The sequence below is a fragment of the Nomascus leucogenys genome, chromosome 13 (assembly GCF_006542625.1).
Source record: "Nomascus leucogenys isolate Asia chromosome 13, Asia_NLE_v1, whole genome shotgun sequence".
NCBI classification, from domain to species: Eukaryota; Metazoa; Chordata; class Mammalia; order Primates; family Hylobatidae; genus Nomascus; species Nomascus leucogenys.
In genome coordinates, this window is record NC_044393.1 from 63,944,772 (window position 1) to 63,969,011 (window position 24,240).

General features: G+C 38.5%; 1 protein-coding gene across 2 annotated transcripts in view; it reads left to right on the forward strand.

Moving 5' to 3' along the window:
* The first annotated feature begins 3,215 nt into the window (after window positions 1-3,215).
* MDFIC (MyoD family inhibitor domain containing) overlaps window positions 3,216-24,240 on the forward strand; it is a 96,945-nt gene continuing 75,920 nt past the window's right edge. Inside the window, exons 1-3 of one of the 2 annotated variants that reach the window (XM_012512115.2) lie at window positions 3,216-3,697; window positions 3,988-4,188; window positions 23,665-23,787. In XM_012512115.2, the coding sequence (XP_012367569.1) occupies window positions 4,095-4,188; window positions 23,665-23,787 (217 nt within the window). In that variant the 5' untranslated portion in view covers window positions 3,216-3,697; window positions 3,988-4,094. The remainder of the gene's footprint in view (window positions 3,698-3,987; window positions 4,189-23,664; window positions 23,788-24,240) is intronic. The other variant, XM_012512116.2, reaches the window with a different exon arrangement.

Here is a 24,240-nt window from a genome sequence, read left to right on the forward strand (position 1 = left end):
CTCCTGAATGTTTTCATCTCTGTAGGTCATACCACCACCATCAACCTAAGTGCAGAAAGCTGGCAGTTGCTCTCGATTCCTCTAGCTTCCTCATCCTTTATCCCTATCTACTTGGCTCCATTCCTTCTGCCAGCCATCAGCCCTGGCCTCCAAATTGGACTCCCTAGATCCACTCTCAGTCCTCCAAACAATTTTACGCATAATACCAGAGTGGCTTTTATAAACAGTAACTTAGAAAATATGTCTCCCCCTGCTATAGTCTGAATGTTTGTAGTCCCCCAACATTCATATGTTGAATCCTAATCACCAAGTGATGGTATTAAAAGGTGGGGCCTTGGGAAACTCTTGTGTGTCTTTTTTTTTTTTTTTTTTTTAAGAGACAGGGTCTTGCTCTGTTGCGGAAGCTGGAGTGCAGTGGCTCCCATAGCTCACAGTAACCTCCAACTCTTGGGATTCAGTGATCCTCCCGCTTCAGCCTCTAGAGTGGCTGGCTACAGGAGTATGCCACTAGGCCCTGCTAAGTTTTTTAAAACAATTTTGTAGAGACGGGGTCTTTCTATGTTGCCCAGGCTGGTCCTAGAGTGCTGGCCTCAAAAGATCTCTCTGCCTTAGTGTGAGCCACCACACCTGGCCTCTTGTATCTTTCTGTAAGGACATTAATTCCATTCATGAGGGCTCCACTCTTATGACCTAACTACCTCCCAAAGGCCCCACTTACTAACGCCATGACATTAGGGGCTAAGATTTTAGCATATGAATTTTGGGGAAACACAAACTTTTAGTTCATGACACTGAGTGAAAGAATGAGAGATGAACGTACTGGAGTGCTTGTCAGGAAACAAACTAAGCAATCAGAACAAGCAAGTGCAGCCAGAGATGTGGGAAATGGGAGGCCTGAGGGACACTCAGGAGCCCACACTTAACTCCTGGCATATCAGACACCAGGCTAATGGCATTAAGACTACTTCTAGGTCCTCCAGAAGGAAGACCTGAGTTACCTAGGGGTGCAGGATAGCCTAGAAGAGAGACAGACCTGAGTTCTAATCCTGAAGGTACAATCCTGGCAATTTACTTAAGGGCCGATGGAAGAACATTTGTGTCAGGTGCATGGCATGACAACCTGGTATTTTGATATGACCCTTTTGATACAGTCATTATGCCATGCTCAGCTTTACCCATCAAGATGCTTCTGTGTATAACAGTAATAATAGTTGATACTTTTGAACACCTTTTCCCTTATTTGAGAGTCTTCCAAATTCTATAGGAAAACTACCTTACTTAGTGCTCAAAAAGAAACTCTATGAAGAATTTCATTCTCATATTATGAGGCAACCAAGGTATACAGTGGGTGACTAACTGTCCAAAGTCACACAGCTGAATGAGGTACAGTATTTGACAACCTTGATGATTCTACCCTACAGCTTCTCATTTGCTCCTAATGTTATTTTAATTTTGTGTCTTCTCCATTAAAGAGAAAGATTTTAAAATTTAATTTAAGGAATATCTATGGAATCACCCACCACGTGTGCAATATTAAGGACTGTGTGAAATTAAATGAACAAATATTTATCATTGATTATGACTTTCTAGAAGAAAGCTGTAACTTCTTTATATTATTGGACCTTAACATCTTTGTGAGAGAATTTTAAAAATAAGGCAAGGAATGGTACAGGGATAAAACAGAATTTTCCAGGGCAGGTAAACAACTCCTTTGAGTGCAGATGATGCTGCAGTGGACTCTGAGACATCCTAAATGTTTGTTCTCTAGTGGTGATGAAGTCATCTTCAGAATTGATCTGCTTCCATCAAACAAATTCCAAATAGTCCAGGCTCCTAGACAAGTTTTCAAGAGAGGTAATGCACTTGAATTCATACATTTCTGAAATCTCCAAATGAAAAAAAAATGTTAGTTATGGGTCATGGGGCAAAATGTCATTTGTCTTTTGGGGAGAATGGTCTGAATGACTGTCATCAGCAACTTTGAAAGCTGTTTTATTTATTTTTATTTTTATTTTTTAATGGAGTCTTGCTCTTGTCGCCCAGGCTAGAGTGCAATGGCACAATTTCGGCTCACTGCAACCTTTGCCTCCTGGGTTCAAGCGATTCTCCTGCTTCAGCCTCCCAGTAGCTAGAATTACTGGCGCCCGCCACAATGCCCAGCTAATATGTGTATTTTTAGTAGAGATTGGGTTTCACCATGTTGGCCAGGCTGGTGTCGAACTCTTGACCTCAGGTGATCCACCCACCTCGGCCTCCCAAAGTGCTGGGATTACAGGCGTGAGCCACCGCGCCCGGCCGAAGGCTGGCTTTTTTTACCATCATTGAAATCAAGTTAGAATGCACTGTCTCTTCATAGGTAACAAATAAATCTTTGTAATCAATTGGAATAAATTCCAATGAGCTTTTTGAAACAATGAAATTTCTGGGATATTATTAATGATGCACCTAGAAAGACAGTGAATCCAATGTACATTTTCTTCAATTTTGATAACGTTACTGTGATTCCTTGCTTGTCCAAGAGAATCGAAGAATGAGTTCGTTCCAGCTTTCTACAAATGAATTCTGCATTTCACTCACAATGAAATAAAAGAGCAAAAGTTATCTGAGTATACCATTAAAGTACTATATGTCTGTAAATTACTTTACACTTGCTATTCTCGGCTCATCAGATTAAGCTACAATCAGAATGTCTCATTTACAAACGGAAAGTTGATCAGCTTTTTACTTCCGACCACAAGTTTATCTCCCCTCAGATACCACTGATCCAGTGAGGCATTCAGCTTGCCATGGGCCAGGCCCCAGGGCATCCGCAAGGATGCCAACCTTGTTTGTCTGGATGCCTCCAGCGGATTCGCGAAACTGCAACTGGTTTTACCTGATCAGGAATCCTGTTTGACCGAAGAGTATTTAGGAGCCAGAGATGAAGTGAGTCAACGTTCAACCGAGGGGTCAAGGTTTCAAACGCACACTTTCTCTATCCCACCAGGAAAGTTAGATACTGTAACAGTGTTTTCGTTTTTCCTTGTCCACCCTAAAGGTTTTCCTCAGGATATTCCCAAAGCCTCCGTCGGTCTGGGGGCAGGAGTAGGGAGAAGAGATGAGGTGACTTTTTGGGCGGGATGGGCGGACGTCTGGGCAGCCAGGGACCTGCCCATTCACTCCCCTTTCCCAGCCCCGGGAGGGCGCAGCGCCCGGGTGCGGAGCCCGCGCCAGCTCAGGCCGGCCCTGGCCTCCTGACCCAGACAGCGCAGGGCGCGAGAAATCGCGCGGCCGAGCCCGGGTCGCGCCGCCCCCAGCCTCGGGGCCGCTAGCCAAGTGTTCGAGGCCTTCCTGATCCGGATGTGATGAAAAGGAGCAACAGAGGGAGAAGTGTTTCTGGATTGTAGGAGTGGAAGGGGGGAAAAAGAGGCAGAGAGTGGGAAGGCCCCCTCGCAGGGGAGCCGGCTGGAGTGAGCTGGCTGGAAAGAGGGGGCGGAGTGCGCGGAGTCAGAGCCGCCACCGCTGCCGCAGTTGCCGCCACTGCGGCGTCTGGGCTGAGCCGGAGGGAGGCGGGAGGGACGCGCAGGGGCGGCCGCCGCCGTCGTCAGGCCACCGGGGCGAAAATGCGGCCGCTGCCGGAGCCTCGCTAACTTTCCGGGGCGGAAGAGGAGGAGGAGGAGGAGGAAGGGGCTTGGAGCGACTAGGGAGGGATGCGGAGGTAGGTGGTGGTCTCCGGGCCGGGAAGAGGAGGGGTTTGATCCCCATTCCCGGGGTTCTCCCAAACCCCATCTCTCTTTCCAGCCCCTCCACGCTGGGTCCACCTCGGACCCCCGGGACCCCGCAGCTATCAACTTGCTCTGTAGCAGTTTTCCTCGCTAGTTTCAAATCAAAACTTCCCCGGGGTGGAGTTTGAGGGAGGGAAGTGGAGGGGGAGGGAACGTCCCACAGGGGTGGTGTGCTCTTCTCTAAAAACATTTTTTTTAAAATTTTTGTATATTTTTCCGCCAGAAGCAGTCAGTTCCCTGCACCCAGCACCTCACAGCCCTTCCTCCGTGCGCCCTGCCGGGCGGCGAGCTAGGCGGCAGCGGCGCGGCGCGGGCTCGGCGGAGCGGCCCATGTCCGGCACGGGCGAAGCCCTCGCTCCCGGGCCCGTGGGGCCGCAGCGTGCGGCCGAGGCGGGCGGCGGCCGGCTGGGCTCCACAGCCCAGGGTGAGTGCGCACTTGCAAGTGGCAAGCTTCTTTGTCATTGCTGCATTTTTCAGTTTGCTCACACGTGTACAGATAGGGGTGGGGGGAGTGCTGTGAGGAGGGGCTCCCACTCGTAGTTGAGAACTTTTGCACAGTTCGCGTTACTAAGGCAAGTTCTTCAGGATCCTTGCCCTAGATCAACAACCGGGTAAGAGGGCGGGAACCGTTGGTCCCTCCACTCCCCCTTCCTTTGGTTGCGAAGAAACAGGATGACAGGATTGCTTCTTTCTTAAGCATATGCATGTTTGGGCCTAAGACTCAATGTGTGGGTTCTGAGGCGCTTCTCCTCTAGGTCTCTTCAGCAGATCCAGGACTGCCGCAGCTCTCTGAACAAGCATGCACTCACTCCATTTCATCTTTCTGTTTCTTGTTGGCTCCTCTACGACTCAGTTGATAATTCAGGTTTCTGTGACCAATAGCTTTGGAATGGCTTATGCATGTTTTCAATAACTGGTTTGTTTTGAAATAAATAAACAAGGTTTATAAGAAACACTTTCCAAGAATGAATTAGCTTCTTTGAGTTCTTCCAAAGTGTAAACACACACACAGCCTATAAAATACTCTTGTGTCTGGGAAACTTCCATAACAAGCTTCTAAACGAGTTGAACCTTGCTTCTCTTGAAGGCAATATACTTCAGGTTTCCACTGGTGACAGAGAGGAAGGTTCTTAAACTTCTAATGCATTTTACTCTAAGGATGGTTTTGAGCTAAAGAATTCTGTCACTGATATATCAGAACTAAGTAATTTTTCCAGTGCTCAAAAACCTACCATATACCCCTGATTTTAGGCATAAACTGATAGCTTTATTTCCCACTTGTACTAACGTAGTGAATCTTAGGGATTTTTTTTAAGGCAGCAAAAATTGGGGAAGGAGTTAACTTTCAAGCTACAATAGGTAAAAGCAGAAAACATCTGTGGTTAAATTAAAATGTTCTGGCACCCAGGGCTGTTAAACTGAATTACATGTATCATTATTTTTTGCCTCTAAATGAGTGACTCAGCTTTCTAAACAGAGAAAATAAAAATGATTAACTGCAGAAAATCAGAGAACTAGAATGATAAACATATGTTTTCTGAGAAGCAGCCCGTGTTCTCCACATTGTATTGTCAGCACAATCATTTTCCTGTCATTAGGCATGCCCTTAGTAGTCATATCGACTCATTGATGAGCTGTTTATGCTCACACTTGAGCTGCTAATCACTATTGTTAAACTAGGCTTATGTCAAAAATCAACATCAAACACCCAAGGAAAATGAATTTGATCTGGAAATAGCTAATATCTACAATATCCAACTTTAATAGTTTGCATTTTTAAAATCATCTGGGAGAATGTGCAGTGGTACTTAATGTACCTGTGCATTAGGATGCTGGATGGTGTCACATGATCTGAACTTAAGAACCTGAGCATCTAGAGTGGCCTGAAGTAGCACATTTGTTGGGTACGACACACATTATCAGTGTAGAAACTCTTGGGTTATATTTTACCTGAAAATTGCCTTAGCTTTAGCAACATAGTTATACATTTTTATTATTATTAGTTTTTAACTTTGATCCAAAACTTTCTGTAAATAGAGATCAGTTTAATTTAAATGTAAAGTTGATTTTTAAAGAGAATCTGCAGAATCTTGTTAAAATATGATGCCTTAAACAGGCAGATGTCATAAGATGTATTTAAAGAAAGAAATTCTTGGAGCAAATGGGTAGAGGAAAGCTTCAAGGGAAGCTTGGTTAGATTGGTTTTATTGATAAAGACATTTATGAAGAAGCTTTGCTGGAAGGCCACTCTACTCTTAAGCCCTTTCTCAAGTTCTTTTATCCTCTTGCTTCTGTCCTTGGATTCTTTATCATCCTTTCTGAAGAATAGCTTAATAATTCTGCAGTAGGATATGGCTGCTTAGTTAACAGAAACCTAATTTTTAAATTCTTTATATTAAAGTCAGTAGGAAAAGTGGAATTTTAAATACAAATTAACAGAAAAAAATATTATTTCAGGAACATGAAGGATACGATCAAGTCTATCCCTGCAAAGTTAAATATACATATATAGGTAAATAATGACATTACAGGCTCTACATTTATTACTATACTATATTGTGATGAGCTATCCATACTGTTAACCAAAGGCATGGAACATTACAGTTGAAAGTAATTTTGGGGATTCTCTAATCTGAACTCCACACCAAGTCTAAAATTCACTTCCACATCCTTTTAGGTGTTTTGTTAAAAACCTGTAGTGCAGCCCATTCTAGTATTAGCATTAAGAATTAGAAAGGTTGTTCATATTAAGAGCATACTCTTCCTCCTTAAAATTCCTACTTTTTTGTTGTGATTCTGCAAGCCTTTCTATTGTTTTGAAAGCATTAAAAAGCATTACAAATCTTTCCCATGTGTTTTGAAAACAGTTACAGAGCAGGGACATAAACTTACATGCTCCAGGCTGTAAGAGGGAACCAGGATAGATGTCAGACAGTATGGAGCAATGGGGATTTTGGGGAACTGGAGAGCTCATGGGCCAGGAAACAACATTCCTCAGTTTTAGCTAATTGTTGCCATGTGGGTTAGTATCTTCAGATATTTCAAGTGATACTGGAAATCCAGATTTTTATGTATCATCTCTCTGTTTTTAAGAGTTTGCAACTAATTAAACACAAATTTTGTCCAGGCCAAACAAAACAACCACAACTGTAGGCTGGATGTGGCCTCTGAGCAGGTAATTCGTGATCTCTCATACAGAAAATAGAAAGTAAACATGTAATTTAAAGCTATATTCTTATTTGTTACTACCTTGTGAAATATTGATTTACTTTCTCATGCAAAGTACTTGTATACATGTCTTGATAGGTGAAAAGCCATTTCAGTTATACTTTATTTTAAGAGATAATGGATCTTGTTTGTGTGGTCCCTCTAATTGCCATTTGTCTTGGTTTGATTAAACATTTTAAAATTCATGTTATGGAGCAACATTGAAAATGTAGGTATTTGCCCTTTGGTGCAATAGTTACTAGAACTCCTATAATCGAAAGAGCCTTTGAATTAAGTGCTTCTTTCATAAGTTTGGGATTTGTAACTAGAGGGGTCTTTAGAAATAATTTAATCCAACCTGCTCATTTTTTTCGATAAGGGAAAGGATGTCCAAAGAATTTAAGTGACTTGCCCAAGGTCTCATACACAGTCAGTAGCAAGAAATCAAGGTAGAAGCCCAAATTATAACATAAATTGTATGTCATTGTGATAAATGCAGTTGAAGTAGAGAATCAGTTCAACTTTTTTATAGGGCTGGATGCATTAACAATAGGCTTGGGATATTGTGAATCACTTGAGCTTGTTCCCATCCCTGTATCTTTCCCCCAACCCCCAAGACATTGCATTTGTCAAGACATAGACAGTTGGACTCTGAGTGCTGGAATATACTTTAATGTGATAATGTGTGATTTAATGCACTCTTCTCTCTTGGGAGAGTCCTCTGAGACTATTAGGCGGACTTTTCTTAGCAGGATGCAAAATGCCAGTGAAGTTAATTAAAAATAAAATAGAAGCTGGGGAGAAAATCAAGTTGAAATTACATAAGAAGAGCTTTGATTTAGAAGTTTAGCTGAGTTGTCAGTAGTTTATAGAGGCTAATCAGATTTTCTTTTTGGGAATCCAGTTTATTTCAATGTATATAATGTATACTTGTAAGTATCTGTATTCTTCTATTTTTATCATATTATTTTATCCTTTTGATTAAGGATGGCATTTCACAAAAGTGTCATCTTTGAACAGCTTCTAATCCTGGTTCTCTACTGGGGACAATTTTGCTCTTCAGGACACATTTGGCAATATCTAGAGGCATGTTTGGTGGTCGTAATGGGGGTGCTACTAGCATATAGTGAGTGGAGGTCAGGGACACTCCTGAACATTCTGTAATGCATAGGATAGGACAACCTTTACAAGAAAGAATCACCAGTAATGTTGAGATTGAGAAACTCTGCTATCCTTGAGGCAACTGACGTTTTTGGTTTCATCCCAGACTTACAGAATTAGGATCCCTGGATGTAAGAGCCAAGAATCTGCATTTTAATCAAGCTCCAGGTGCTCCTTAACTCTAGTTGAGAATCATTGTTTTACAGGCTTTAATCTCTAAAAAATGTGTTATAGTGATAGACTTTTAAAAACAGTCCTTTTTTTTTTTTTTTGGGAGGGAAAGACTTCAGAAAGCTTTTTAAAAGTTCACCTTTTCAAGTTCCAAAGTTCAAATTGTTATCACTCCATGTAAACTCTTTAATAATCCTCTCTACGATTTTTTATCATATGCTTCAATTCATCCTCAAAATACTGCTGCATAGTCATCCTCAAAAAAGCTTATTTATTTTCATAATTATATGCACTATAATATAAATATATTTTTAACATTATAAAAGAAATGCAAAAGTAAAAATTAATAAGGATGAGAGACTAAATAAATAGAATTTTAATACTTTATTTCACTATCTCTGTAGATATTCTTGCTACCCTACACTTTGGAGACTCCAACATATGGCAAAACAAGGAAAGAAATCTCGAGTTTTCACATGAGTTGTGTTCCATAAATTGGACTTTTGGAGCCTGGATTCTACTTTCTCATAGAAACAGAGGGATAAATTATATTTAGTTCCCCAATAAATGTCAAAAGATTGTTAGAATTAAGTTTTATTAAATTTTGTGTGCTTATAATGATAACTCACAGAAAACATACTATTATAAAACTGGCAGCAAATACAAATAACCAAGAATAAAAGTAAACTGAATAGAAATTGGTTTAAAACACTTTTTGAATACAGATGCTTGAGGAAGGCCAGGCTTAATTAGAAAAATATAGAAGGGCATGTAGATTTGAAAGAGGATTTGGGAACATTTTCAATTTAGAAAATGAATCTTAGAACTTACACTTCTAACTTTTTATGTCTAAAGGAACTCATGTACATTTTATGATTTTAGTTATACAAGTGGAGGGCTTATCAGCTGGGCATATTCATTTTCCCTTTGTTAAGAAAAAGAACCAAATAAGTAAGAGAAGGAACTGGGAAAAAACTAAAAAGGGAGGAAGGAAGTGGTTAAAGAAGATATATCTGTAAATTTAAGAAAGCATTTGGAGAGGTTGAACTGTTTGAGTTAAGAACTGTGAAAAAAAAGTTCTAAGGAATAGCATGGTACATGCTGAGCCTGTGGCTGGCATGTTAAGGAAATCAGTGCCATAGTAGAGGCACAAAGAAAGTGTGATGGCAGAACATGGGCGAGAGAAAATATCTCTAGTAGGGGATTTGGAAAAGCCTCAAGAAAAGTTTTGATTTGAGTTGGACCAGGAAGCATAGCATGGTTGTAGGACTCAGCTCTGTGGAGACACATGGTAGCAAACAAGGCTTGGGGGAGATGATTACAGAATATTGGGTACTTCACCAAGACATTGTTGGGGCTGTATGAAGGGTCAGAGAACAAGATAGCCTAAAGTCAGTTTCAGGAGGGCCCTGATTTTCTTGCTGAGGAGCTTGCATATCTCTTCTGTAGGAGTTGGTGACCACTGAAGTCTCTTAAGAAGAAAAGGACAGGAACCACTTGTGTTTTTAGGAAAACTGTTCTGGCGACAGTTCATAGAATGGTTTTGGAGGAAGAAGCAAGAGTGGAGGCAGTGATTATAATAGGCCGACAAAAGATTAGAGGACTTAGGGCAGCACTAGTAGGAGTAAAATTGAGGAAATTTATTTAAAAACAATAGCAAAAGTAGGATAGAGCTTTACTTAGCTGTGAGAACCCCTGAGGGAATAGATTTTTACTTATTCATCTTTGTTTTTTTTTGTTTTGTTTTTTTGAGATGGAGTCTCGCTCTCTCACCCAGGCTGGAGTGCAGTGGCACGATCTCGGCTCGCTGCAAGCTCCACCTCCTGGGTTCACGCCATTCTCCTGCCTCAGCCTCTCCGAGTAGCTGGGACTACAGGCGGCCGTCACCACGCCCGGCTAATTTTTTTTGTACTTTTTAGTAGAGATGGGGTTTCACTGTGGTTTCGATCTCCTGACCTCGTGATCCGCCCACCTTGGCCTCCCAAACTGTGGGGATTACAAGTGTGAGCCACCGCGCCCGGCCTACTTACTCATCTTTGAAAGTCCTGAGACCAAGCACAGTGTCCACATTTTGATGAATTGATACGGTTGGGTAAAAAATATAGATATAGATATATAGATAGATATAGATCTATCTATTATCTATCGATCTATCTATCTATCATCTATCATCTATCTATATATTTTGAGCTGGATTCTTACCCTGTTGCCCAGGCTGGAGTGTAGTGGCACGATCTCGGCTCACTGCAATTTCCACCTCCCGGGTTCAAGTGATTCTTCTGCCTCAGCCTCCTGGGTAGCTGGGACTACAGGCACGTGCCACCAAACCTGGCTAATTTTTTGTATTTTTTAGTAGAGACGGGTTTCACCATATTGGTCAGGTTGGTCTCGAACTCTTGACCTTGTGATCCCCCTGCCTCAGCCTCCCAAAGTGCTGGGATTACAGGCTTGAGCTACTGTGCCCAGCTTCCATTCCTTTTTATAATGGAGTTAATAGACTGCCAGTTAAGGGACCTGCTATAGATATGGTGTCTCTGGATTTTGGCAATCAGACAACCTCTTTCATGATAGTTTTCTCGCCTAGCAGGTGGTTGGGTAAAATATTTTATATGGGAGATGGTAGAAAAGTAGAAATTTAAGGTAATCCATAAGTTTGCTTTGGAGCCTGAGTGGAAACCTAGGAGGAGCTGCTGAGTCTTCTTAGTCACAGGAGCATTGGATATTTAGTGGATACAAAAGATGAAAAGAGTTTTGGTTTGCTTAAGAGAAACAGGGTTCATGGAAGACTTCTCTTGCTTGGATGGGTGGATTGAACACACTCACTGTGCACTAATGAGAAGAAAGCTGGAAGATAGAGAGAAAATGAAGATGAAAGGAGATGGAGGAAGGAGGAAGTGGTGCAGCAGGTGTTTGTAAGGGAAAGATAAAAATTCTGGGATGGAATGGGATGAAGGGACCAGTCTTTGGAAAGTTGGGAATATTCCTCTTTAAGATGGAGGTGGGAGAAAAGGATAGGTGATAATCTAGAGAAAATTTGATGTGAAAATGAATATTGAGGGCCTAGATCTCAGCAAAGTAAATGTTAACATTTTCTGAGAGCAAAGGAGGTTAGGATGAATCAAGAAGTTTGAGATGTCTGGAAATGATTTGGAAGAGGGAAGAATTAAAGAGGTAGTCAATCTGGGGCAAATAAAACGCCTGCTGGGTAACACAAAGAGATTAACTAGGACTGAATGGCGTGAATTCTTAGTGGAAGTGATCAGCATGGTTGATTGTCTTTCTCAGCCAGGGAGCATGCAGGAGTTTGGGAAGGGAAGCAGATAGAATGGATTTTGCAATTAGCATAGGGTTGGAGGTTGGCAGGGTGGAAGTGATGAGAGGATGACAAGTGACAAGGGATGCGCATCACGCATGTGTGGGAAGTGTTTATGTTAACTGGTCTTGTATTCCAGGCTGGGAAGAGAATCCAGAGACCAGAAATGCAATTGACAGGCTAAGACCTCTGGCAAGAAAAAAAATTATGGCTGTTGCTTTGTTTGGTCAGTTCACATACGAGGATTTAATATATATGATTGAGTGACCTTTACATGGCTATGAGGAAAGCTGTGGAATTTTTGGGTGTGTAAAGGCTTTTCCTGTTTCTTTGAACCTCGTTTCCTGGATCTTGTTGAGATGATTTCATGGAAAGAAGGCCTAATAACAGTGTGCAATTATTTTATTGGATTATGTTTCTATAATAATAAAAGGCTTGGGAGTAATAAGGAAACATCAGTTGACACAATCTAAAGTTAGGCCATATGCAAATACAAAGTTATTTAGAACAACAACACATGAAACAGATAAAAAAAATTCAACCAGATTATCTTTCTGAGACAATATAAGTATTTTCTTGTACAAAGGCAGAGGATAAATCAAGTGATTTCTATGTTTCTACTTCTAAAAGCATTCAGTTTTTATTAAGAGAATACATTCTATACTGACTAGATTCTAGATTTTGGACAGTTTAACTTCAGTGATTCATGGAGTAGATCAAAGAAAGATGCGGCCGCCCTTCTGTCTTAATCAGTGCTATGTATACGCACCAGTATTTTGGATACTTGATCTCTCTCTCTCCCTCCCTCCCCTTTTCCTCCTCCCTCTCTCTCTCTCTTTGTCTTTCCAGTAACACTTTATTGAAGTTACTTAAACTTTTATTATCTTCTTTTTACATTAGCCTACATGTCCTGAAGGAGGAAAGCTTTTTAACCTTAAGTTTTTGAAGTCTAGTTATATTTTATAGATTCTTCTTCTAATCACTTAGGGTTTGCTAAGTAGAAACTATAAGAAGAGTTATTTTAACATGAATTTAATTTCGTTTGTGGTTTTTACTTACAGTCTACTTCTGTTTTCAGATTCACACCCACATGATCTCAAGTGAGATGATTCATATACATGTGCTTTTATGCCCAATTTTTGGTAGTTTCAGGAATAAAGTCTGAAATTAATTTTTATGCTAGCACATGTGTTTTACTATGGAGAGATTTGAAGGGGAAAACCCTGCCCACAAATATTTTTAGGTGTGCCTACAAGGTCCTGTGAAGATTAAGAATGTTTAGTTTTGCCCACAAGGAATTTCTCAACAGGATGAGAAAGGATGAGACACAAATGTTTACCAAATTAAATTTCAATCTCTTACTGAAATATCAATTCAAGATTAAAATAACAGCCATGTGACAGATTAATTTATGGCCAGATGCCAACTAACTGGTATCATCCTGGAGCAGGTAAATTTATAGGTTGAGAGAGGATTTCAGGATCGCAAGAAGGAATCAGTTTTGTCTAAGCTGGACTGCTAGTGACCATAGTTGAAGAATATACCGTTTGTAGGGTTTTTTGGTGAGAATTATGCTGTGTTGAGCCTTGAAACTAAGGTATCTTGTGGTTGAGCAGGTGACAGGCTCTCTGAAACTAGGCGGCAGAGTATGAAGGAACCAGCTTCCTCTCTTTACTTTTGCCACTCCGAGGCATAGTCCTCCTACTCTTTTACAAGGCGAATCAGCACTGATCTTTAGGGTGTTTGTAAACGTAGACCCTGCTTTTGGGTCTCTATAAACATAGTTCTTATTTCTTTCATTACTCAGGCAATACATAAGATCTGAGGGGTTGTACTATTTATTTCTCATGGGGATACAAGATAAAATTATTAAGCATGGGAAAGTATAGGAGTTTATAATATAAAATATTCTAAAATATCTATGTTCAAATAACTCTATCAGTTTTTCACCAATATGCAAAATGGATATAATTCATACTTCAGCTAAGGAGTAACATATTTAATCTTGGTGTTAGGAAAGTATTTTTGATTGGAGGGTAAAGAGACTGAGGCACTGGTAGTGGGTGTAGAAAAGAAAGTATAGATTTGCGAGAAATTGGGGAGTTGTTACTAGCAGGATCTGGTAATTGATTATTTTGGAATAGGCGACATAAAAAGAAAATAAAGAGTTGAAGGTGATTCTGTAACCACTATTAACTAAGACACAGACAACAGTTATAGAAACAGGCAGGAAGAGAAGAAAAGTGGTGATGAATTTTGGGAAATGTTGAGTCTGAGTTGCTAAAGATATATTTATGTAGAGTTAAAACTTCAAATCTGTAGCTCAGGATAGGTGTCAGGGCTAGTAAAATGGATCTACAAGTTATCTCCCTGCAATTTACTGAAACTGTGGAAGTTGATGAGACTGCAAAGATGGTAGAGCCAAAAGAATATAGGTTGTGGTCTTAGAGGTCTTAGAGGAGAATCCGAAGAACTCATTCTCTACAGCAAGGGTGGGGAGGACCCAGAAATTGAGAGGCTGAGTTAGTGAAGTTTGTAAGTTCCTGATTTGGGCCTTTATGAAAATTGACAGACGACACACCTTCTGATTTCAATTCCATATCTACCATTCTGAAGTCCCAGAAATCAATTTCAGTATACTTCAAATTCACTGACAATTATCTTATTTATGCCTTCACCACTATTTGAAAAGCTCTTCTCTGTCCTCTATTTATTTAATTCAATATCAGACTCAAAGCATAACTCTGAAATGCTCTTACAGATTAAACAACCCCCTTTGATTCACTTTTGATTTCCACTAGCCTTCATTCTTGTAAGAGTGCCAAGTAAGGGTTCTTTGCTTAACTAGAGAGCTCAAGACTAAAAATGTTCTTCATAAAATAACTCTGTGTAACTGAGAGGTAACAGAAAGGTTTTTAAAACTGTGGTGCATATGCAAGTTATCATGCTGAAAGACTAAAGATGGGTGTGAATCATCATTTAAAAAGGGGAAGATGATAGAGTCTTCCATTCTTTTTTTTTTTTTTTCCTTTTGAGACGGAGTCTCACTCTGTCACACAGGCTGGAGTGCAATGGCGTGATCTCAGCTCACTGCAACCTCCGCCTCCCAGGTTCAAGCGATTCTCCTGCCTCAGCCTCCTGAGTAGCTGGGATTACAGGTGTGCGGCACCATGCCCAGCTAATTTTTGTATTTTTAGTAGAGATGGGGTTTCACCATGTTGGTCAGGCTGGTCTCGAATTCCTGACCTTGTGATCCGCCCACCTCGGCCTCTCAAAGTGCTGGGATTACAGGTGTGAGCCACTGTGCCCAGCCTCCATTCCTTTTTATAATGGAGTTAATAGACTGCCAGTTAAGGGACCTGCTATAGATACGGTGTCTCTGGATTTTGGCAATCAGACAACCTCTTTCATGATAGTTTATTCAGCAAGATTAAGAAGGCTATTGTGTCTATAAGAGTGATTAGAATGTGATGCCTCTGAAAAGCCATTGAATCAACTGAGCATATTTAGCACAGAGAAGATAGAAGAACATGAGATACTTTCTAATATGGCACTGTCACATGGAGGGAAGGTTAGACTTTGATTTTTTTACTTTGATTTTGCAAAAAGCAAAATGTGATGAATCAGTGAAAATTTTAGGGAAGTAGATTTTAGCCAAATGTGAGGATGGTCCAAATAATTAAAACTCCGAAAGTGGAGTAAGCTATTTTCTGAGGCCGTTTCTCTATCCCTGTAAGTATTCATATCTACAGTTCTTGGCCTGTTCTTGGGAATGTTGGATGTCGAATGTTTTCATCTGAATTTATTTTATCAGCTTGTCAGAGGGACCTCTGAGAGCACATCTAACTCCAGATTTCGTAAGGCTATGAATGTTTGGCTTTAGTATGAACATATTGTTTGGCTGAATAAACATAACTGAAACTGTATGCGAGAAGGAAGGAGTTTGCTGTGCCTCAAGGTCAATCATCCTAAACATTTATTCTTAGGGTAAGGTACAGTAAGTTTAGATGAAAAAGATGCAAGAGACTAAGACGACTGAGATGTGTCCTGGTTCTTCATATCAGATTGCTGTTATCCAAATGCTTATTTTCTTAAGTAGAAAGTACAGGATTCTTCCTTCTCCCTTCATGAATTTGGAGCCCTGATTTATTGAGATGTATTTTAAATGATTGCTGCACTTTGTACCTATTCCTTTGCATATTTATACTCAATTGGATTTTCATATAATTTTGTAATTTGTTTTCCAATTTGCTGTGTACATATTCCATTCCTTTCCTGTGTACCTATCCCATTCCTGTGTACCTATCCCAAACCTATAAAGTGATTGAACCAATATCATTTTCCCACCATTCTTTTGGGTCTAAATATACCATAAGCTTCTAAATACATAAGAAGCCCTTCAAAGGAATATATTTTAGATCTTGCTCAGAAGTCTTATTATTTTTCAAAATACTGAAACAATGAATTAATTAAATTACGTTGATTTTAGCATTTGATTTACTCAATAAACATTTATAGTGTATGATTATATAACTTCCTTGTGTTTGCACAATCTTGAAGTTTTATGCATATGTTCACTCATCTGTTTAAATGCTTTGGTTATCTTAATGTGTATTTTTGGACAATGCGTTTTTAATCCATTTTAGAATGTTAGGCAAAGCAGGTTGGTTTTGCAATGTTCCTTAAAGGTCATTAGGCTTGAGGGTTTTTTTGTTTTTTTTTGGATCAGTGAAGAAGTAAAATTCCAGAGCCTCAGGTCTTCCTGAAAGCTGCCTTATCTTTGGTTTTTTAAAGGTTACAGTTGGGAAACATTAGCAGAATTTCCACATTATTCTGAACTGCTGGGAAAATACAGACCTAGATTTTTTTTTGTTACTTTTCCCAGAGATTTTAGTCTCAGATTACTTGAAATTTCATAAGCTAGAATACATATTGATCATCTGTAACAATGCTGGTTTTTTAATGGAAGAGTAAATATGAAATTGTTTAAAGCAAGTTTGTTATAGATAAAGGAGGTATGAATATAAACTGTGTATCAGCAATAACAATATACATAATATGCAGATTATAAATGCTGTGTCATAGATTATCATCAAATATTTAATTGAAGTGTATGAGAGCTAACATGCAAAAGTCTCAAAATTTAAACACAAAGAGAACTAGTTATACTCCTTTTTATAAGAATATAAGTATATTTTACACAGATTAAGTTTTATGAGGTTTTATAAAGATTCCTGCCAAGCAACATAATTTGTGTTAGTCTTTCTTGAAGTAAGCAAATAAAGTATGGGTAACAAGTAGAAAATGTATTTTTATTTTTTGTTTTTGCTTTTTTGGTTTATGAGTTTACACACACCTCTGCCTGGTTCAGTAGAATATTTAAGGTGGCTTATAAGAATACTTTTTAAAAAGGATTAAAACAGAATAATGGTAAATATAAGTGGACTAGGAAACCGAAGTCTGGGGAAATCAGAATATACAGGTATAGGCTGTGGGGTCAAACACAGTTATTCAATTTTGAATGTAGATGTGTGTTCAAAAGAAAACTTTTGGGGGATATACTTTTCGTTGTCTGTAAGGAAAAAAAATAACATACAGCTACTCAGAGGAAACAGTATTTTTCCTTGTATTCAGTCTAGAAACATACTTATTGTCTGGTTTTTCATATAGAGATCACTGAATGGATACTGCCCTCACCAGCCTCCTTATGATTTATTTATAGCATGTTTTAAAAAGGTGCTTATTGCAATAACACTTAATGTAATAATAATGGCCAGTGTGAATGAGCTCTTATTCTCTATCAGACACTGTGCTTTCCTGGCTTGATTTCATTTATTTCCACATCCACCTTATGAGGTGAAGACTGTTGTTATTCCCATTTAAAGTTGAAGAATCTGACAAAGATTAACTTGCCCAGGATCCACATCGTTAGTGGTGGACCCAGGCACCCTGATTTTAGATCTTTTGCTTTTAAACGCTTCTCTAGTGCAGTGTAAAATTTGGTGAGAGTCCTTCTGTCCCAGAGATACTAATGAGAATCATTTTATCCATCAGAAAGGCTTCAAGTATTGGACTTTTAAGTGGCAATATTGCCCCCAATTTTTTGGAAAACTGTGACGTGTACAGAAATTTGAAGGAACATTCTCAGGTTCTTCTGTTACTATAATATTATTTGTTGAAAGCATTCAGTTATGGAGATAATATTACTGCTTGATCATAAATTGTTGGAAAAATATCCCTCTTCAATAGTTTGAACAGTTGTCTTATAGAAAAGGTAAAGCGTACATTTCTACCTACAAAGGGCAGAACTAAGAGTAGTTATAAATGACTTGATAGCAGATTTATGTTTAAAAAAAAAGAATAACTCGTTAATGCACCAACCTGACCGAGAATAAAAGTTGTTCCCTTGTGAAGTAGCAATCCTTGAAATTTTGGAGAAGGGCTGAGTATTGCGATAGACCTTTCTACACTGGGTGGGATGTGAAACTAGCTGAGCTGCAGAGGATTTTATCATCCTGTTTCCAACTGAATATCTATCTCTGAGACTGTTTTCTCATCAGTAAAACTGAGCTAAGTTTTTTTCTTTATTGCATTGTTGATGGTTCTGAAGATCAAATAAATATTAAAGTCCTTTGAAAACCTTTAATATTGTAATTGCAAACATTGATTATTCTTTCAACAAAGAAAATTTTTATTTTTTAAAACTTATGTAACAAACATATTAGTTGAATGGCTATTATATGGCATATATCATATTTTGTATGTTATTATCTAATTTATTATTAATGCTCTTAGATTTTTCTGTCTTGCTAATCACCATCTTAGTATTTTATTCCCCAATGTTGGAGACAAGTAAAACTATCAAGTTTTAAATTTAGATAATGCCAACTAGGTAAAATATTATAGAATTTTAAATTAAATGGAAATTCTATTTACCTGAATATTTTTCATTCTCCTTCAACAGGAAGAATTGAGATTGGAGATTGTTTCTTACCATTCATGCCCTTCTTTAGAAACAGAGAAATAAAGGGTATTGATTCTGTAAGATAGATAGTCATTTCTGAGTAGGACATATTGTATTTGAATTGATCATTTGGGACCCTTAGTTTTTCCATTTTCTCTTGCTCAATTCATGTTCATCACTTTCTTTGAGAATTAATTCAAATCCAATGCCCTACAATGGCTTTTCTATGATTTCCTCTACTCCATTCTAAACACTCTTCCTCGTGTGTATGAGAGTTTGGCTCTATTGTTTAGCTCTTGTGAAGAATCAGATTTGCAGAATTTTAGAGCCAGAAAGGCCTCTGCATTCATCCAGTTCAACGCTCTCGTTTCCTGATGAAGAGGATGAAGACAATGAGTCCCAGTCACACAGATGGTCAGCCTTTGAGCCAGAATTATGACGGAGCAGTTGTCACTACCTTCTGTTTTGCAGTTGCTTGATTGTTTATGTGTGTGTGTTTGGTCTTCCCAGTGAGAGGATTTGTTGCCAGGGACCTCGCCTTTTTCCTCATCCAAAGGAAAGTAGTTCTTCCTCACTTCTTTGTCCAGAGTAGACATACTAGGATGCTCAGGAGCTAGCCTTTGGAAGAAGATGCCAGTGGTGTTCAACTATCCTTTGATCTAGTACTATTTTTAATGCATCTTACATTTTTATTTTGATATCTAAAACATATTTCTTTTATCCCATTATTAGTAGAATTGATTAGCATTATATATAATTCAGATTTCGTATTCTTTTTTTTTTTTTAAATGGGATTTCGCTCTTGTTGCCCAGGCTGGAGTGCAGTGGCGTGATCATGGTCACTGCAACCTCTGTCTTCCTGGATTCAAGCGATTCTCCTGCCTCAGCCTCGCAAGTGGCTGAGATTGCAGGAATGTGCCACCATGCCCAGCTAATTTTTTGTATTTAGTAGAGACGGGGTTTTACCATGTTGGTCAGGCTAGTCTCAAACTCCTGACCTCAGGTGATCCATCCACCTTGGCCTTCCAAAATGCTGGGATTACAGACGTAAGCCACCATGCCCAGCCAGATTTTGTATTCTTAATAGTTATCCTTACATAGAGACGGCAATAAATACCTCTATATTAATTAGATGATTAGATACAAATCTATTTTCTAGTACTTGGAATACTGTGACAAGGGGATGAGTAGCAAAGTCTGTATCTCAATATTTGATATACCTAAGTTTTTTTTTAATATAAATAGTTGTATAGTACAAGATAAGAGTTCACTTAGAATAGTGCCCCTCAAGCCTGGCCATATATCATGATGACATCACTCCCCCAGCCCCATACAGCCCTGAGTTGAAATCTCTTAGGTTGGGCCTGTGCATCTTTATGTTTCAGGAGCTGCATAGCGGTTCTAACCCCGAGCCAAAGTAGAGGACCATTGGCTTAGAAAGACAGCATTGTTGAGATTATGAAGGCCCCCTTTTAAGAAAAAATTGCTACTTTGGGTTGGGGGGGATGTATGCATGTTGGACATGTAAATAGAAATCTTATAGAAAGGTACAGACTGATTTCATATGTGACTGAAATCAACTGATTGCCTATGGGTTGTCTTTCAGGTCTACCTACTAGTTGAGTTGCAACTACAAACTTCCATTATCCAGAGTGAAATTTCTTAAAGCAGGGCTGAGTTCTCTGTTTCTCATTTCAGAAATAACATAAAAAACCTACTCTAATAATAAATTGGTTACTAGAAACTTCCATTTTGTTATTGTAATGAGTAGTGGCTGACTCAACCAATTGAAAGCTTTAGTAAGGTTTCATGTTTGGATATCAAGATCCCCATCTTACAATTATCTATCAATAAATTCTGCTCTCTTTTCAGAGCATTTCTTCAGTGTTATATGTAACTGCCCACCATTTATGAGACTGCCATATAGGTAGCTCATTGAAATGAGTAAATAGTAAGACTATATTAATAAAATAACGTGCATACATTAGAAAGTCACAGAACAGTCAAGTGGTCACAGAAGTTTTGTTTATACAAGTGGAGAATTGGCAAAAGTCAATTTAAATTTTTTCATTGGGAACCTTTTCTGAATCTTGCTTTGGGCTGGGTGCTGCGGATCACAGCAAAACCCTGAGACCAGCTTTTGAGCCAAGACATTTAGTTTTCAAGAGAAGCAAAGTTGAATAGACTGAGGATAGTGAATTAATAGTAATTGCTTATTATTTACTATTTATTGAATATAATCAGACAGAGAATGATAGTTTTTTCTTTTTTGACCTGAGATGGACACTGGGAATCACCTAATTCTAGAATTTCACAGATAAGGAAACTTTCTTAAAAATGTGATAAATTGTCCATTAATAACAATTTAGAGCAGGAAGAACTTTATTTTTTGCCTAGAGTGGGTTATATAGTTGTACATCTGTGTGTATATGGACTACATGGCATTTTCATTTATTCAATGGAGAGTTGAGAGGGTCTGTGTTTAGCACTCGAATATTGGACATGATTCAAATATGAGTCAAGTGTGTCTAGAGGCTTTATTCATACCTATTTTCTTTTAGTCAGCAATGCTTCATAATGCCTTGGTTTCATGAATTAATTTTAATGGAATTAAATTTGAACAGCTCAAAATTATATAATTAATTTCATTCAGCTTCAATTAAAGTTACTAATTGAATCAAGCCTACTAGCATGACACCTGGCGGCAGTCAGCTACATGACAATGGCAGCAAGTATGTAGGACTCTGCTGATGAGCTAGTTCGTGTCTACTAGTGAGTTTCCATGAAAAATCTCTTTTATTGATAATCTCAGCATGATCTTGAGTTGACTGTAGCAGTGGAAAGATTTCTGGAGTTGTTTAAAAAAGTAAAGATTTTAATTGAAACTAACATATCTCATGAAGATTGCATTTCTCTATGATAATGCTGAGTAAATGTTACATAAATCTAGAACATATTGGTTTAGCATATTTTCAATTTATATTTTACTGCTATTTGAATATGGTTTTGTTTATAAAAATCCTTGGAAGTTAAGACCCCATTTGGTTCAGAGACTTTAGCCTGTGGACTCAGTCCCAAGTGGGTGTCCATCTATTTTTACGTGTTGAAATTTGTTTCATGGCAGAACTTTTTAATTGTTGTGAAATCCCCATGGTACATGAAAAATTTTTGCATGTGCAGAAATTTTTTTCCTTCCACTGGAAACGTTAACACGGTTGACTAACAACTTCTGTTTGAATCTCTTTCCTTTCTTTGCTTCCATGGCTTGACATCATGCAGTTTTTCTTACTTCTCTAACTCCTTCCTAATTGTACGGACTCTTCTTGGTACTTGGTACTCTTCTTGATATTTCTTAATATATTCACTCTTTTAGTGAGCTCATTAATTTGAATGGCTTTGGAAATCAAGTTTAGAAAGATGACTATTTCTAGCTATATCTTTTTTTCTGACTTGCAAATTCAAATGTCCAATACTTAATTCATCCACTAGACTGTAAACTCCAAGAAGGCCTGGGCAGCATTTCATAATTCATTGTATCCTCATCACCTAGCACAATGCCTAAACATCTACTATGCAAAAATATATATTATTAAAATAATAAATTGGTCTCCTGATTTTTAGGCTTTCCCAGTCAAATCCAAACTGAGAACTTGGTCATATCCAACTCCATCTTCCTTGATAATCTTTACAAACCTCTAGTTAGTTTCTCACATTTACTCCCTATTCCATCTGTTATCCAGGTAATTAAACTCTTATCAACTTCAGTATGGGCTTTGCTAAGTCTCTCTTTTAGTTTCCCTTACTGTATTCTCCCTCTTAGGTGTATCCATACTCCAATGGAATCATCTGAGTTCAGCCTCTTCTCCCTCAGTTGAAATAGAATCTTTGATTCTGGTATCCAGAAATATGTTTTTTGTTGTTGTTTTTTTTTTTAGTTCTAAAAATACTTACAAAAAAAAAAAAAGAAAAACCTCACCAAATGAATTTAAGTGCAGCCAGAACTGAGAATCACAAGTGTGCACAAGTTTATTAATCTTCCTAAGGCGTGGCTCTGATAAGGCATTTCATAAAGCTTCAGTGCCTAGTTTGACTTATTTTTCTTGCTTTTGAATTTCATCCAGATTTCTCACCTTAGCATTCTAATATCCACACAATGTCTCTAATCAAACCTTCACAGTCTTCTCTCCTAATTTGCCACTCATAGTACTTCACAGTCCAAAGAGTTGGAACCTTTGCCCAAACGTCTGCTTTTGGAGTTTGCCCATGCTGTTCTTCCACGTTTCTCCCATCTGGACTTTTGGAAATCCAACTAATCTTTTAAAGACCATCCGACATGTACCATTTTCTTCAGTGCTTTTCTTGATCTCTGAATCCTGATGAGTATTTTTTCTTCCTTTGAATCTCTTTAGTGCTCTGGACCTCTCATAGCATGCATTTTACCTTGTTGCCAGTTTGCTTTTGGCTTGACTTATGCACCCCAAAGACTTTACGTTTCCTTACATGTTGGCTTTCTCCCTGAGAACCCATAAACCCACCTGCGAATCTCTCGTCCTAAATACTCCCTTCTTAGAGGATGCATTACACAGTCCCTGACTTTTTCTTCACTTTCTAGAGAGAGAATGCTGTACTTGCTTTCTATACCTCCTCACTACTCAGTCACTCCTCACTCAGCTGCAGGCTGACTTTCGTCTCTACTACTTATCAGAGCTTCTTCTCTTTCACCACTTTCCCTGCTGCTCAACCCCCTACATGCATGGACTCACTCACTTTCAGGCTTCCTGTAACCTTTCCACATTTCTCTATCATGGCACATCACTTGCTTTGTTAAAATTACTTGTTTACTGTAAACTTAACAGATTATTTTTACCATGAACATCTCTGGTTCTTTAATGCCAAGCTGATAGTAGGTGCTCAGTAAATACCTGTTACTGAGCCAATAACATAGGCAGCAGGCAATAGAGGTATACCTGTTCTATTTCCTTAAATTACGGCAGACTTGGAAGCATTTAGAAAAATGTATATACTAAAAAAGGATAGAAAAATATATAAAATCAATTATATTAAATGTATCTTTTTTAATTCAGGAAAATCTGATAAAGACAATACTGAGAAAGATATAACTCAAGCTACCAATAGCCACTTCACACATGGAGAGATGCAAGACCAGTCCATTTGGGGAAATCCTTCAGATGGTGAACTCATTAGAAGTAAGTATTTTTAGAAAAAACTTTGAGTGATTTTGGGATATGACTATGATAATATATTCTTTGTTAATTGTCCCAGATAATTCTGCTACAAACCCATAAATCAACAGAGTTTATCTAAAAGTGGTTTCATTCGTATTTTAAATTACAGAGCTAAAGCTAGGATATACATAATGCTGTCAGTGTTGTCTTTCTTCAGAAATGAAGAATTGACCCGTAAATATTGGACTCTTCTCAGAGAGATTTAGTCAAAATTCAGTTCCTTTCCTTCCACTTCCTAAGTGGAAGTCAAACAGCTCTAAGTATATGTGGATGGGGAAACTAAAAAGAGAAAGATGGAGCTAAAAGATTAATGCTACTATGGTCTCTGTTCTTCTAGCTGACTCCAAATTTTTTATGATTAATATTTTATCACTGTTTGTTAAAAAATTTTTTTGTGATATTCTTCTTCCTAAA